This window comes from Macaca nemestrina, chromosome 2, assembly GCF_043159975.1.
Source record: "Macaca nemestrina isolate mMacNem1 chromosome 2, mMacNem.hap1, whole genome shotgun sequence".
In the NCBI taxonomy this organism is placed as follows: domain Eukaryota; kingdom Metazoa; phylum Chordata; class Mammalia; order Primates; family Cercopithecidae; genus Macaca; species Macaca nemestrina.
Window position 1 is genome coordinate 118,185,898 of NC_092126.1, and position 17,468 is coordinate 118,203,365.

General features: G+C 44.1%; 1 protein-coding gene across 5 annotated transcripts in view; it reads left to right on the plus strand.

The window, feature by feature from the left end:
• LOC105480634 (calcium voltage-gated channel auxiliary subunit alpha2delta 3) overlaps window positions 1–17,468 on the plus strand; it is a 932,903-nt gene that overhangs the window by 498,279 nt on the left and 417,156 nt on the right. For all 5 annotated transcript variants that reach the window (XR_011620085.1, XM_071091908.1, XM_071091909.1 and 2 more), the window contains one exon: window positions 7,414–7,527. Coding sequence is in view for 4 of the 5 variants with exons in the window: in XM_071091908.1 (XP_070948009.1) it covers window positions 7,414–7,527 (114 nt within the window). In the remaining variant the exon portion in view is untranslated. The remainder of the gene's footprint in view (window positions 1–7,413; window positions 7,528–17,468) is intronic.

Consider the following 17,468-nt stretch of genomic DNA (forward strand, 5'->3'; position numbering starts at 1 on the left):
TGTCATGACTGCAGGGGAGAAGAGAAAAGTAAGGAGAGGAGGTGCCAAGTCAACTTCCTCAGTACAAATTCAAAGCCCCTGTCACCTCATGAGCTCCAAGGGGCTGTTGGCTACAAGATGTAAACACTTATGTAAGAGTCCGTGTTTTGGACAGTACCTCTCTGTTGACAGCAAAGTAATAGTTTTAGTGACACAGCCAGCCAGGACAGAGGACCAGGCTGCACTTTAAATTCTGGTTTGAAACCTGGGCAGGTGCCTTCTTAGGGCTTGGGTCTCTGCATCTCAGCAGGCTCTTTCCAGGTAGTGATATTGAAAAGACTTGTCACAATTTGACAAGTCACTTTCATTTTATCTCAAAAACCTAGTGGTCAGAGCCGGGGGAGACTTCTCTGATCTGTGGAGTCCCTTGTTTGGAAGGCTGCCCTGCAGTGAATTTCTGTTTCCCTGTTCTCTGGCCTAAGTGGTGAAAGAGAAAGGGTTAGGAGATGGTTGTATGGTTAAGTCTGTGGTCCCTGGAGTAAGGCAGGCTGGGCTGAGAAGCCTGACTCAGCCAGAGTTTGCTGTGTGGCAAAAGTGTGATTCAGTCTCACCCTTATTTTCTTCATCCGTATAATGGGGATAGGAATTGCCCTGCACTGGCCATGTAAATTGCAAGGCCCCAGGCAAAATGAAAATGCAGGATTTCTTGTTGAAAGTGATTGAGAATTTTAAGGTAATGGCAGCAAAACGTTGAACCACGTGTGGAGCTTTCTCAGTGTGATCTTGTGCAGCTGTGCATGTCACACACCCATGAGGCGGGCCTGGTGGTCCCTTTCTCCTGGGGTTGAGAATCAGCCTGATGAGGCAGGACCTGGATCCCATTCAGCAGTGCTGAGCTGGGTGAGAAGTGCCCGCTGTGACCACTGAGACCCCAGGTCTCTAGACACAGCTCCCACTACAAATGCTTTGGTTCTCCTTGCCCAAGTCCTCAGGAGTGTCTGCTGCCCTTCATCTTCCTCTGTTTTCTGTTCCTTGCCCTGGTACCCTTTCTCTGTCTATCCCTTCCATCTATCACCCTTGTTCTCAGACCCCTCTAAGACATTATTTCCCATAACATGCCCAGTTTAATGCTGCCCTGCCAAGGTACTCCCACATGGGGGTTGTGGTCAAGGTGGGGAGATGCCATCCTTCTCTTGCAGACTCACAAGATACTTGTGCATATCAAAGGCCTTGAGAAGTCCTGCAGTGAACAAACCTTTAAAAATGTGTTTACCCACACTTACTAACCCAGGAACACTTTATATCATATCATCATCTCCATATTGGCATCTTCTAGAAGTTACAGCTCACCAGCCATATTTTGGGGCATAATATCATTATATACTCCAAGAAGGTGTATTCACACTTTCACAGGGACTACTAAGACCGAGAGAAATCACCAACACCTAGTGGACTTTTTTTACCCTGAATCTTTGTGAAGGAAGCATTTTTGAACAGGAAAACCCTCCATACCCTTGTAAAAACACCTCTGGAGTCTGGTCAGTCAGATAAACAGATAAGCTGAATGCAGATCTTGGAAAGCAAAAAGCAGAATAAATGTTTTTTAAAAAACACAATAGGCCAGGCGCGATGGCTCACACCTGTAATCCCAGCACTTTGGGAGGTCGAGGTGGGTGGATCACCAGAGGTCAGGGGTTCGAGACCAGCCTGGCCAACCTGGTGAAATCCCGTCTCTACTAAAAATACAAAAAAAATGAGTCAGGCGTGGTGGCAGGCGCCTGTTATCCCAGCTATTCGGGAGACTGAGGCAGGAGAATCGCTTGAACCTGGGAGGCAGAGGTTGCAGTGAGCCGGGATCATGCCACTGCATTCCAGCCTGGGTGACAGAGTGAGACTCCATCAAAAAGAAAAAAAAAAAAAAAGAACACAACGATAAATGTTACAGAATGTCACTGCTTGAGATTGGTTGGTGGTTAGCACTATATTTGAGTGCACATTTATCTCATAGGGCAAAACATTTCATATCATCTCTTGCCAGTGGGCTTTTAAATAGCTAAACTCTTTGACAAACACAGAGGTGGTTAATCTCCCATGAAAATGAAGCTTTATCTATTAATATTTTCTACTTCATCAATATGACCTTTAAGTGATATTATTATCTTCCCGTGTATTATGCCTGCCTTTGCAAGTCAATATGAAATAAAAAGTTACTTCTCTAACACACATGCACACGCACACACACGCGCACGTGCTTAAAATTGTGATTGTGGCTGGAGCTTAGAATGGTTCAGAGGTTACTATAATTAAATGGAGTTAATTCTGTCTTACAGTTACCTGCATTTCAGTTTCGGTATTTGCTTAGATGACTTAAAGGCTTGCAGTTGTTGATACAAATGGCTTTGAAAGGAGCATTCAAATAAACTTCTAAGCCCCTTCGAGCTATTGATCTCTGCTGCATTCATTAGATTCTGTCAGAACACAGAGCCAGTTTGCTACAGTAGTTAGCATCTACCTTGTCATGTGACAACTGCAATTATCGTTTTTGGCGATGAATGTGATCTTTGCAGTGATTACCTTTTAAAATTTTTTCTTAGCCAATTAAATAAAATTCGGTGACATTTCAAAGACTGTTAATCACAACCAAATGCTCTAAATGTCAGGATGCATTGAAAATTTCACTGCTAACTGATGAATCACTGAGCTAATTGTAGTTCATCATCAGGCCCTTGTCATTGTTATTATTATGGAAAACACTTTCATCACTCTCGCTATTCAATAAAAAAAAAGTTTTAGACAAATATGAAGAGAAAAGATATTACTCATCAAAGCATTTGAATTTAATTGCATTCTTCAAAATTCACCAACTACAGATTGCAGCAGAGAATACCAGGGACTCAACCAGAGAGGAAAGTAATGTTTTTAAATAAACAGCTCCTGGCAGCTCTTTATTCGAGTCCGCATTATTCAGATAGCTTCTTTTCTCCTCTCTTTCTTTCCATGTGTTTGGGAAAATTTTTCCAGGATATTTTCAAATGAGTTCATGAACAATGATGGCCCTAGAGCATTCTGGGGTTTTTTCCCCCTCTGAAGCTTCTGTGACCTGAAGCATAGATTACTTTTATGCCTTGGCTTGTTGCTGGATTTATTTAATGGTGCGAAGGCTGTGTTTAATGCAGTCTCCCCAGAACATCTCCAGAACAACCTGTTGATGAGACCAGGCTACAAGGCTGTTTTTTCTTCTGCAGTAAGGACAGAGTCTTAGCAGCTTCCCAGAGTTGGAAGGACGGAGTCCAGATATTTATTGACACTGAAGTTTGGTTGAAGATGGACCTTTTAATGGGAGAGGAGGGAGGGGGCTTGGCTAGGATCAGGTAAGAATCCTAATCTTTCTGTTGAGGGTTGGCGAGCATAGCAAGGGAGACATTTTGAGGTCAGGGGTTCAGTCTTAGGGTGTCAATTGTCCTTTGATGCTTTCTGTGGAAGAATTGATGGGTCTTTCAAGAAGTTCCTGGAATAAGCAATGAGGTTATTTGCAAGTTTGACCTTCCTGGGCAAGCATTTTCTGAAATAGTAAGTTACGTTGATAAAGACAGTAGAATAGTGGTCGCGTGGAAAGCTTTGTGGTGTGATAACTGGAGTTTCCAGGTGTTTCTACCTACTAACACGACAGTGTCATGGGCTGTGTCTGCTCATTAACTCAATTGCACATGTGCAGTCAGAGTTGCAGGGGTGGCTCCCAGGGCCAGGACTAACATGAGGAAAGTGTCTGGGGCACCACATGTAAGGAGCACGCACCCTCAGGCTCACGGCCCTGCTGACTCCCCTGTGACCCTGAAACCCTAAAAGGGATAGAGGAAGTAGAGGCAGGAGGAGGAGATGAACACTTTTGGAACCCCACCACCTATCCATTTGCTCACTGACGTTCCTGTATTACCGAAAGGCCATATTGTGTGCTAAATTGGAGAGTAGATTCTAGAGCTTGATGGTCTGGATTCAGATCCCAGCTATGTCAGATAGCAGCTGTGTCACCTGGGGTAAGTTAGCTCATCTCTCTGTGCCCTAGTTTCCTACCTGTAAAATAAAGATAACGATAGTGTTGCAAGACTTTTCCTTAGCTCCGCTAAAGACAGGATCCTTGTCACATGACCCTGAAAATTTAGGCTTGCAGAAGTTTGAAGAGTAAGAAAATTGGGATTTATTGGACAAAAAGGGAAAAAAGGGAAACGGGTACTAGTCCTGCTAGTACATGCTTCTTCCCACCTCACAGATTGAATTCCAGGTTCCTCACAGGAAGAGGAGGGACCAGGCTCCACCCCGCTGCAAATGACTCACACTTCTGTGGCTCCATCACAGTGCGCATTCTTCCCAGTGTGCAGGCTGGTTGGAGTTTTACCAAGGAGCCCCTCCCACCTGGCTGTCTCAATAGTACCTACCTCAGAGGCTAGTAAGGATTAAGTAAGTTTGTGTTAACACATGTAGCCTGGCATATAACAAACATTGAACGTTTAACCTGTGGTGTACCAACCACCTAAGGAGGTTGTTATTATCTTGTCTGTGGAAGAATGAAAGCTCAGGAAGGAAGCTTATCCCAGGCACACAGCTGTGTTGCTGAGATGACACCAAGTGCTTTCCTCTATGCCCTGTTACCCTGTGCATGATTTGAGTTGGCTTTGCTGTGTCTCAGTATGGCCATAAGGAAATTCCACTCATCCATTTATCTATTTATTCATCTATCCAGTTATGTATGGTCTTCTCTCAAGTTACTGCAACTTCAGACTCCACATCAGATGTCTAAGTGCATGAAGACTAGGCATTAATATCTTTAATTTGAGGCCGGGCGCGGTGGCTCACGCCTGTAATCCCAGCACTTTGGGAGGCCAAGGCGGGCACATCATGAGGTCAAGAGATTGAGACCATTCTGGCCAACATGGTGGAACTCCGTCTCTACTGAAAGTACAAAAATTAGCTGGGCGTGGTGGCGCTCGCCTGTAGTCACAGCTACTCGCGAGGCTGAGGCAGGAGAATTGCTTGAACCCAGGGGGCAGAGGTTGCGGTGAGCCGAGATGGTGCCACTGTACTCTAGCCTGGCGACAGAGCGAGACTCCGTCTCAAAAAAAAAAAAAAAAAAAAATTAAAAAAATCTCTATCTATCTATCTAGATAGATAGATAGATAGATAGATAGATAGATTTAATTTGAATGCTTTATCAGCTCTCATTCACCAGTGGCCAGCCTGCAAAGCCAAGAGTAGCCACCATCCCTCTCCAGTGTCATGGTTTAGTAGATTGAACTTGCCAGGCACACTCCCACTGAGTGCCTTTGCACTTAATGTTTGCCCTTCCTGGAATATCTTTCCCTCAGATACTCACATCCTTCAGGTATAATTCAAATGTCACCTTCTCAGTGGTCTTCCCTGACTATGGTTTCTAGAGTTGCCCCATTCCATTTCCTGTCCTTCTTTGCTTTCTTCTTTCCCCACCCTTAACATCACCATTATCAAACATACAACGTAGTTTACTTATTTACCTTGTATTTGTGTGTCTTCCCAAAGAGAATACGAAGCTACATGAGAGAACGGATTTTTGTATGTTTCATTCCTAGTGCTGTGTGGGCACTTAGCAAATAATTTTAGAACAAATGAATACACTTTGCAGATTTTAATAGAGAAGGTTTTTACTTACTGAAGTTTGAAGATTTTTTGTGTGTTTCCCATCTCTCAGCATTGACATGTAATTGTGGGGTTTTTAAAGGACTTGGTGTTACTTTCAATTTGCATCATTAATAGCATTCATTAAGGGAATTTTTCACCCCGATTCCAGGGAAGGACATTCTGCTCTGGCAACCATATTCAGTCACTCTAGCTGCCTACCGCCCACAAAGACTGAGAGCTTCTAAAATCTTATATAAAGCTGAAAGTTGAAGAAGTCCAGGGCTTTACATACCAGTGAGCATAATCTTAGAACTTCAGCATGCCATGCATACCAACATATAAACTAATACGTAAGTTTACATGCCAACAATATAAATTTGAAATGAACCCCTATTAAGAAAATACTTGGGCTTCTCAAGTGAATTGTCGTGTTACTGACTTTATATGCCTAAAACCTCCTAGATTTTATTATATGCTGCATTCTGTACTCATCAGATCCACTCAAACTAGCCTCTTTTAGATTTTTGAAAGAGATACAGTCTCTTAGGTAGCCTGTTGCTTGTATAATGTGTCCCTAAAACATTTCTGTGCCAACTCCTTTGGGCTTATTTCCTAAAACACAGCCCATGCCTGAAGGTAAGAGAGGTTGTGCAATCCTAGACTCTTCTTTCCCACCTCGTGTATTTTTTGAAATCCCCCTGTGATTTGTATTTAGATCTATTGGGGGGGAAAAAAAAGCCAAGCTCGATAAAGTATTAAAGATGTGTATTCTGCGCCAAATATGAATGACCATGTCCTGGGGTACAGCCTCAAGGGTTCCTGAGAACATATGCCTAAGTTGTCGTCATGTTACAGCTTGGTTTTACACATTTAAGGGAGACAGAAGTTACAGGCAAAGACATAATACATGTAAAGTATACATTGGTTCAGCCTGGAAAGGCAAGACATTTCAAAGGGGTAGGGGACACTTACAGGTCATAGGTGGATTCAGAGATTTCTGACTGGCAGTTGGTTGAAAGAATTAAGCTTTGCATAAAGAGTTGAAGTCAGCAGGAAGAAATCCTCCAGTTAAGAGGGGTGTGGAAGCCAGTGTTTTGTTATGTAGATGAAGCCTCCAAGTGAGAATAGATGGCAAATATCTCTTTTCAGACCTTAAAAGATGTTAAACTCTTAGTTAAATCTCTCCTGGATTAGGAAAAGACCTAGAAAGAGAAGGAGATTCTCTAGAGAATGCAAATATCCCCCCCAGGAGAAGACTTTATAGGGCCATTTCCAAATAAGTTAAATAAATGTATATATTTTGGAGCAAAATACCTTGATTTCCTTCAGGGCCTGCTATCTGCCTTTCAATGCTATGCCAGAGTCAGATTGCTACAAAGGGTCTGTTTTGTCAGTCTTATGATTGTGATTTTAACATTAGTGCTGATCAGTTCTCCCAAAACTCCAAAGAGAGGGGGTATAGCCAGGCATGTCTGACCCATCCCCCACTTCCTGGCATGGACTGAAGTGCTTGTTCAGATTTCTTTGGGATTCCCTTGGCCCACAGTAAGGTCTGTTCGGTTGGTTGGAGGGCTTAGAATTTTATTTTTGGCTTGAAGATCCAATTTGTCAGAGCAAATACAGTGATCTGTGTGGAAAGACTTTTTGTGTAGGTTGTTTTGGTGGTGGACAGTGTGCTCTTATTTTAAAAGGCTTTTTTAGCCCATGGCCTCATGTCTCTGATTTTTCACTGATACACAGAATTATCTGATGTGTATACCATTTTGAACTTATTTCTTTCCCTAGTTCAACCACACGGGACAAGGAAGTATCTGCAGTCAGGCCATCATGCTCATAACTGATGGGGCGGTGGACACCTACGATACAATCTTTGCAAAATACAATTGGCCAGATCGAAAGGTAAGTTGATGCTGATCCTGTCTGTGCAGTGGACTCCATTGAGAATCTTTACTGTAATCTCCAGCTTGTCCATGAATATTTGCCCCATGTAGACTTAATCTCATAATGATCTATGTGTCTTAATTTAATTTAATTTAATAATTGTCTTAATACTTAATTTAATACTTAATTTAGGAGAGCTAAATAATTAAACATGAGGCCAAAGTACATAAGAAAGCGGCAGTCTTTTATTGCAAATATGCACACACACTTGGGCGAGGTTCTCCAGTCCTCAGGTATGGGGCCAGGGAAGTCACGCTGGCGCTCTCGGGTGAGGTTCTCCGGTCCACAAGTAGGAGGGGCCAAATAAGTCACACCGGCTCCTGCCGGCAGAGGACTTTTATGCATTGGTACTGGAAGGGGGAGGGCAGTGTGCGGGATAAGGGCGTGATAGGGGCGTCTCCATAGGCGTGGCCAGGTAAGTTTCGATGTCTTCGGATTGATGTCACCTGGCGCATGCTCGGTTGATCTGCATCTTCCCAGGCGTGGGCTGCATTTTCCCGCGCGCGGGAAAGTTGGTGAGGAAGAACCCGGAAGCAACATGGATTGTGCCTTCTTGTTCACCTTCCTCCATCTTGTCCTTTCTCCCTCACCCAAACACTATGGTTTCTCAGCCTTGTGTTTTTTGGTTGACCAAAACTGAATACTGGCTTTTCTTGTCTTCAAAAACAAAACTTTTGGAGGAGAGAAGAAACTTATAAAGACATATGGGACTTATTCCGTGAAAAGATGCATTGTGAAGTGTGCTTCATCCATATTGGGCTGTGCTTTTTTTAATTTTTATTTTCCCTCGAGGCAGAGCTGCATGTTGAGCCCCACATGCAGAATTGAATGGTGAAATCGGCCATGGTAGCCCTACAGGCCTCTCCTTTACATAATGTGTTTGTATAGTTCCTCCCACGGCCCCCATTACCACCCAGAAACCTCTCTATCCCCCACTGCTGTTCCCCACCATTGTCAGAACTTGTCTGGAGAGTTCCACGACATTCTTACACATTCTCTTCTTTATGAACTTCCATGTGAGGGTGCAGGTAATAAACTCACATAAAAACCCAATACGATTCAGCATTGTGTTAAAGTGAGATGATGAGCAATGTCTGAGCAGTCATCTTTCTCCATTATTTGGAATGTTAGCTATTCAGTAGAGAATTGTACCATGCTGTAATTGACAATCTTCAAGACTGTAAAATCGGGAAATGAATTCAGGAGAGAGAAAAATGATCTCAAGGCTGGAATGTGATTCCTATAAAACAGTAGTTCTCAAACTTGAGTGAGCTTCAGGATCACCCAGAGGACTTGTTCCTCTACAACTTCTGATGCAGTAGATCTGAGTGAGGCTGAGAGTTTGCATTTCTAACTAGTTCCTGAGTGCTGCCGAGGCTACTGGTGGGGAACCACACTTGTGGAACTACTGCCACAAGAAATAGCCCAAAGAGTAGGGTTTGGATACTCAGCAGGCTTTGCCATATTGCTGCCCTCTATTGACTTTTACAAGGACCCATTTCCTCAGCTGAATTCAGTGCACAGGTGTGTGTTTCTTGGTTCATATTCTGTCTTAAAAACTGTCAATTACCAATCAATATTAAAAGTCAAGATATTTGTATTAGTCCATTTTCACACTGCTATAAAGAACTGCCTGAGAGTGGGTAATTTATAAAGAAAAGAGGTTTAATTGACTCACAGTTGTGCATGGCTGGAGAGGCCTCAGGAAACTTACAATCATGGCAGAAGGGGAAGCAGGCACATCTTACATGGTGGCAGGTGAGAGAGTGAGTGAAGGGGGAAGAGCCTCTTATAAAACCATCGAATCTCATGAGAATTCACTCACTATCATGAGAACTGCTCCCATGATCTCATCACCTCCCACCAGGTAACTCACTCAACATCTGGGGATTACAATTCAAGATGAGATTTGGGTGGGGACACAGAGCCAAACCATGTCATTATTCTATAACATTTTAAAGTTGTAGTTTCTCTCATAAGGGGTTACACCTGCCACTTTGGGGCCAACATTCCTATGTGACAGGGCTGCTGATGGAGCTGAGCAGCAGCTGTCCCCATTAGGCAGCAAATGCATGCGTCCTTTGAACGTGACCCTCATCACCACTCTTCATTTCCTGTCAGCCCACTTCACTCATATGGTTTCCCTCCCACAGGTGTGGAGTTCCTGACCACTGCTCTAGGGGAACAGGTACTTGCTGTTCCCCAGCCTCTGGGGATTTGTTCCCTTCTTTTAGGTTTGCCCTGAGCCTTCCCTCTTCTCCTCCAGCCAGAGGCCATTTGTCCTTGCCTGAGCCCTAAACTCAAAACTCCCTAGGAACCGTCTTAAGGAAGTATAGCTTTGTGTCCAATACGATAATTGTTTCTGGACCTGTCTTTCATCTTCATTCTTTGGTGATTCCAAGAGAACAGGTTCTCTACTTCTGAGCAATCCTACTGCCTTTCACTATATCCCATCCTGCCAAGAAGTGTGGCGTAGAGGGCCTAGGGTACCTGCCTGAGCCCTTCCCCCTAGTGTTTATGTCCTGTGTAATCTGTTCACCTTCTGTGTGGGCAGGACCTGTGGCTTGTTTTTAAATCTACAGGATCTGTGGCTTTTAACCGATGGAATCTCATATAGGTGAAGGGTTTTGTTTCAAGTCAGCTGATTTTTTAGTTAATCAGAAGGGATATTATCTTGGGTGTGCTTTCTTTCTTTCTTTTCTCTCTCTCTCTCTCTCCCACCCCTCACCCCTTCTTCTCTCTCTCTCTCTCAATCTTTTAAGTTCTGGGGTATATGTTCAGGTTGTGCAGGTTTTTTATATAGGTAAACATGTGCCATGGTGGTTTACTGTACAGATCATTCTATTACCCAGGCATTAAGTCCAGCATCCATTAGCAATTCTTCCTGATGCTCTCCCACCCCACAAAGGTGCCTAGTATGTGTTGTTTGCCTCCATGTGTCTATGTGTTCTCATCATTCAGGTCCCACTTATAAGTGGGAACATGCGGTGTTTGGTTTTCTGTTCCTGCATTAGTTTGCTGAGGATAATGGCTTCCAACTCTAACCATGTCCCTCCAAAAGATGTGATCTTATTCCTTTTTATGGCTGCACAGTGGTATATGTACCACATTTTCTTTATCCATTCTATCACTGATGGGCATTTAGGTCAATTCCATGACTTTGCTATTGTAAATAGTGCTGCAGTGAACATACCCATGCTTGTATCTTTATAATAGAATGATTTATATTCCTTTGGGCATATACCCAGTAATGGGATTGCTGGGTCAAATGGTATTTCTGCCTCTAGGTCTTTGAGGAATCACCACACTGTCTTCCACAATGGTTGAACTAATTTACACTCCTGGGTGGGACTTATTTAATTGAGAGTCCTGGAAAGAGGAACTGGACCCTGCACGAGGGCAAAGAGACTCTTCCTGATGGTGTGATACTATAGGCAGCCTTGAATGTGAGATTGGCCTCCAGCTGACAGCCAAAAAAAGCCTGGACCCTCAGTCTTGTAGCGAAAAGAAATGAATTCTGCCAATAATCTAGGTGAGCTTGGAGGCAAATTCTTCCCTAATCAAGCCTGCAGATGAAAATACAGCCCAGTTAGTACCTTGATTGCAGACTTCTAGGATCATGAGCAGAGGACCCAGCTTGTTTGTGCCCCAACACCTGACCCACAGAAACTGTGAGATAATAATAACTGTGCTGTTTTAAGCCACTACATTTGTGGTCATTTGTTATGTAGCAGTAGAAAACTAATACAAGAAGCAAGGAAAAGGGAGAAAGGGAAGGAAATAACTTACATAGCAATGCTATAAAGCATCCCCAAATCTAGTGGCTTAAAATAACAATAATTTATTATTTCTTGTGATTCTGTGGGTTAACTAGGTGGTGGTTCTATTTCACGTGGTGTCAGATGGGGTACCTGGTGGAGCTAGGAGCTTGACTGTCTGCCTCAGTTCTCCTCTCCATGGGCTTTCTCTCCATGTGGTGTCTCATTCTCCAGGGCAACCCTGTGTGTCCACTGTCCTCAGTACAGTAGCCTGGATTACCTTACAGTGTAGCAGCTGGGTTCCAAGAAAGGGAAAGCAGAAGGAAGTTGGTGAACAGACCAGGGGAGCATTTGTGAGTGTCATTTGTAAAAGCCCCTTACCATCCAACAGGGCCTTCCTCCAAGCAACTGCTTAATAAAGCATTTTAGAGTGAGTTGGAAGAAGGAATGCATTATTGGTGATTTAACTGTGAGCCTATGAAGGCAGCATCATGATTGCTTATGCAATGTGTCCCTTGCCAGTATTTCATTTCTGAGAACAGAAATGAGGAGTTATTTATTCATTTATTGGATGCCATTTACTTTTGCCTAATATCCATTGGTTATGACTTAACAGCAGCTCTTACACACTTGGAATAAAATATGAACTCCAATATGAGAGGAACTCGTTCCAGGACCTGCTCAAGAAATAAAGCTGCATTCACTTAAATTAGAAAAATGGCTATGCCCACCATCTATGTAGTTGCTCTTCCAAGTGAACTAAAAAAAGGAAAAATCATGGAATTATTTATCATTACCTCCCCCTGATGCACAAGACAGAGAGGCAATAGCCGGATAGGTAAGAAAATAATTAGCCAGGTTATTTAAAGGAGAGGTTGGCAAACTGTGGTCCATGTGCCAAATCTGGCCCATTGCCTGCTTTTGCAGCTTATGAGTTATGAATGATTTTCACATTTTTAAATGTTCAAAGAAACAATATTTCATGACATGAAAACATTATATAGAATTCAAATTTCAGCGTCCATAAGTAAGGTATTACTTTGACATAGTCACACCCATTTGTTTACTATTTTCTATGGCTGATGGCAGAATTGAGTAGTTGTGACAAAGACCAGATGGCCCGTGAAGCCTAAAAAATTTACTATCAAGCCCTTTAAGAATATGTTTTCCCACCGCTGATTTAAAGGAGCCTTTGAAAAATTTAGACCAACCAGCGTATTGCTGAAAGTCATTGAGATACCCTCAGAATTTCATGACTCTGCTGAATTCAACAGAAGATGGTAATGACGGTTTCTCCCTATTTTTCCACTGCTTTTTCTACTTGAATACACGATTATGTTAGTCCATTCTGCATTAGCATAAAGGAACACCCGCGGTTGTTGTAATTTGTAAAGAAAAGTGGTGTATAGGGCACATGGTTGTGCTGGATGTACAAGAAGTATGGTGCCAGCACCTGCTCTGCTTCTGGTGAGGGCCTCATGCTGTTTCCACTAATGGCAGAAGGTGAAGGAGGAGCAGGTATGTCACATGGTGAGAAAGGAGGAGGAAAGAGAGAGAAAAGGGGTGGGGCCAGGCTGTTTTTAACAATCGGCTCTCACATGAACTGTTAGAATGAGAACTCAATCATTACCATGGGGCAGCACCAAGCCAATCATGGAGGATCCACCCCTATGACCCAAACGCCTCCCACCAGGTCCCACATCCAGCATTGGTGGTCAAATTCCAACATGAGATTTGTAGGGGGCAAACATGCAAACTGTATCAGTTACACTAGCCAGATAATAAATGATGGAGGGCTGGGAGACTTGATGCCAAATACTCCTTTTCATGCTGTAGCTTCTCTTACCAAAATGTTTAGCAGCCCTTTCTCCTTTTCTGTAATGAGTAGTTCTCTTTTCTTTCACTCTCTCCTTGCTTCTCTATCAATGCTACCATCAAGACTGGGATATCTTACAAGGTGATGGGGTTGACTAGAGGTAGAGTAGGCTGCAAGGCTGCTCAGCCTTGGCCTGGAACGTTGGAATGTAGGGTCTTTATAAATGCTAGACTTGACTGCCCCTTGAACCCGGTTTTGGTGGTGACACGGACACAGGACAGAATTTCACAGCTTTCAGGTCACTGTGGTAACAGTGAACAAACACCCTGGAAAGAATTAGGCTTCCTCTGCAGAGGCTTGGGAAATCAGAGTCTCCCTATCTCAGTCAGCTTGGGTTGCTATGACAAAATATCAATGACTGGGTGGCTTATAAACAACAGGAATTTATTGCTCACAGTCCTGGAGGCTGGAAGTCTGAGATCAGGTTGCCAGCATGGTCAAGTTCTTTTTGAGGCCCCTCTTTTGGGTTGCAGACTGCTGCCTTCTTGTGGTACCCTCACATGGCATTGAGTCGAATGAGGAAGCAAGCTCTCTTGTGAGTCTTATAAGGACACTAATCCCATTCATGAGGGCTCCACCCTTATGACCTCATCTAATCCTAATTACTTCCCCAAAGCCCCAACTCCTAATACCATGATCATGCAGGCTAGGATTTCAACATACAAATCTTTGGGAGACACATTCAGTCCATAACACTGTCTGTTACTGTGGGGGCAGAGTTGAGCTATCCATAAATTAATAACCCTTATTTTGCCTTGTGTTACACTTTAGAGAGTGAGAATTTGACCTGTAACTGTCAAATAACAGAGCACATCCTAACTTGTTTCTACTGTAGGTAAAATAATGACATACTGCCTAGGTGTGCAGGTGGATGGTGACTCATCCACACCTGTTAGATTTCACTGCATGAACTGACCCTCACCTGCTTCTGATTTGAGTCACAGAAGCAGTACTAGAATGTTCTATCTACTTCCTCTTCATTTCCCTGAACCTGAATTTTCCTCAATTAGCTAATTTTTTTTTTTTTTAAACAGAGTCTTGCTCTGTTGCCCAAGCTGGAGTGTAGTGGCAACATGTTCTTGAATCACTGCAACCTCCACCTCCTGGGTTCAGGTGATTCTCCTGCCTCAGGCTCCGCAGTAGCTGGGATTACAGGCGTGTGCCACCACACCCAGCTAATTTTTATATTTTTTAGTAGAGGTGGTGTTTCACCATATTGGCCAGGCTGGTCTTGAACTCCTGACCTCAGTGATCCACATGCCTCGGCCTCCCAAAGTGCTATAATTATAGGCGTGAGCCCTCACGCCAGGCCTACTTTTTATATTTTTTATAGAGATGGGGTTTCATCATGTTGGCCAGGCTGGTTTCGAACTCCTGGTCTCAAGTGTTTCACCTGCCTAGCCTCCCCAGGTGCTGGGATTACAGGCCTGAGCCACTGTGCCTGGCCCTCAATGAGAGAATGTTTTAAACCAATTTCTTATACTCCAATTTATAAAACAATACGAATGATAGCTAATTCCTACTGAATGCTGAGTGTCAGAGACTGTTCTAAATGCTCCATATGTATCTAATTCTCACAGAAACCTCATGAGAGGTATACTCTCGTTATCGCCTTTCACAGTTGAGGAAACTGAGGCATGAAGAGGCTACATTCAGAATTCCCTGACTTGCATTTGGTGGACCTGAAATGACCACTCCAGCACTCAAATGCTGAGCCTAGACCCTTAAGCAGGATGCAGACATCTTGAGAGCTAAACGAGGTAAAATGACCATAGGTCAGAGGAAGAGCTGTCCACACTCTATACATTGTCATCGGGACAGTAAGTCCATTTCTTTGGCCTCCCGCCCCCAAGTACAGGAGGGTCTGCAGAATGTCAGGAACTCCATGATCTCAGAACCCACTGGGGCTACAGTCAGACAGCAAATTGTGGGGCCTCAGGATGAGGCTCTCTAGATGTGATTAAATGATTTTCCTCTTCTAAAAGGACAGGAGAACGTCAAAGGTGAATGCGATTTCAGTGCTGTGTACTGTGCATTTTATTTTCAGTTATCTTGAGAAAAAAATAAAAAGGCAAGGATGGTAGCTTTGAGGCCATGTGAGAGGCTCAGGGCTGCTGGAGGATCCTTGGTGACCTGGTGGGGACTGCAAGGAGGGCAGAAGCAGCTCTTGGTTTGAGGATAAAGGGATGCCCTTGATCATGGAATGGCTTGGGGGACCTGGCTTGGAGCACTTTTGGAACCTTGTTGGAAATGACTGTCCTTTGGGCTGGTGTCACATGCATCTCCGAGGAGGAGCTGACTTGGGGGTTTTGTGCCCCAGGCCTCCCCCGCGGTATAACTTGGAGGATAAAGCCTCAATCCAGCCTTACCCTAGTGGCCTCTGGGGTGCTGGAAGGCTTAGTGCTGCCTTGGCGCCTCTGAGGTTGTTTTCTAAAGTTCAGGAATCCCCTCTCTCCTGATCGTTCCATGGGGCATGTGCCATTCTGAGGGCCAGAGTTCCTGAGCTGATTCAGGGGTTATTCTTTTAAGAACCCAGCCTTTCAATCATCTTAAGCAATTTGGGAGGAAGGCTTTGTTCTTTCTTCCCCATTAAACTGCATTGTTCTCTTCTCTGACTTTCAAATCATTTTACATAGCATTTTCTTTGCTGGCAGAGGGAAAAAAGGGAAGGAGGTAGCCGTCTTAGGGTAATGCATTCATGCAACAAGTATTTATTGAGGGCCCTCTGTGTCTTGCAGTCCATTGTAATGAAGCCCAGAAGTAGGGGGCTAAGACACCTCCCATGAAATCACATAGGACAAATAACAGATCACAGGTAACAGCAAGTGAAAAGATCAAATCATTTAATCATAAGTCTTCTGAACAAGACAAACAAGAACCTGAGACAGAGAATGGATAATGGCAGGTCTCCTAGACAGGGTGGTCAAGACAAGCCTCTTGGAGGAGAGCATGTGTGAGGGAGAGGAGCTGGATGGGGAAGGTATTCGTGGCAGAGGGAACAGTAAGGTGGATGTGTATGAGGAGCAGGAGGAAGTGCAAATGGCTGGAGCCCAGTGGACATGGGAACAGGGTGATAGGGAGGCTGGCAGCACAGGCAGCAGCCAACTTCTCTGGGCTTCAGTGGGCACAATGAGATGTTGGGGTGTGATCCAAGGGGGCAATGAGGAGCCATGGGAAGGTTTTTTTTTTTTTTTTTTTTGAGACCAAGTTTCACTGTGTCATCCTGGCTGGAGTATAGTCATGTAATCATGGCTCACTGCAACCTCCGCCTCCCAGAGTCAAGCGATTCTCCTGTCTCAGCCTCCCAAGTAGCTCGGATTATAGGCGGACACCACCACACCCAGCTAATTTTTGTATTTTTAGTAGAGACGGGGTTTCGTCATGTTGGTCAGGCTGGTCTTGAACTCCTGACCTCAAGTGATCCGCCTGCCTTGGCCTCCCAAAGTGCTGGGATTACAGGTGTGAGCCACCGTGCCTGACATATGGGAGGCTTTTGAATGGAGAGGAGTGAACTGACTGTTTTCAGAAGTGCTCTCTGGCAACTGTGTAGGGAGTTGGCATAGGAGACATGGACTTGGGCCGCATGTACCGATGGTATTAACTCTCCTCATCACAATTGATTAAAAAGGGTGGGGAGTGTAGGTGGTAGACCCTTTCACTTCTGTGAATGCTCCAAGATGCTCCTATTTCTCACTGCTATTTCATTCCAGGGGTCTCTTGGGTACTGACATTTCTCTCTTCTCTTTTTCCCTCCTTTCCTCTTCCTCTTTATTTCTCCTTCTCTGGCTGAAGTCACATTTGGTCCAAAAGTTTTGAGTGAGTTTGTGTCATTGCTGTGTTTTTTCAAGGGTGATAAATCCTAAAGCTGTCTCAAGAAAATAGGAACACTCATTTCTCATGGTCAGTCAACAGCATGACAGGAAAAGGCATTTTCAGTCGCTGTGGTGAGAGCTCATGCAGGTCCTCCCTGCAGCCGAAGGGCGAGTTGAAATGGTTCGTTGTCTCCGGTTTATTTTTAATTACTTCTGCTGATATTAGACATCTTGTGACTCCAGCAAGAAGAACATGACAAGTTAGGAATGAAGCCACTGATGCATGGCTGCTGCCAGCCATTGAAAAATCGCTTCATGTCAGGGGCCCAAGACAGACACGTGGTACTTCCCCTGTCATGGAAAATGTGGTTTCTCTTCCTGGGCTTGGCATTGGGGCCTTGGGCTCCATCCAGGTGCTGCTGACCTCAGAAAGAAGGTAGAAGGACAGTGTGC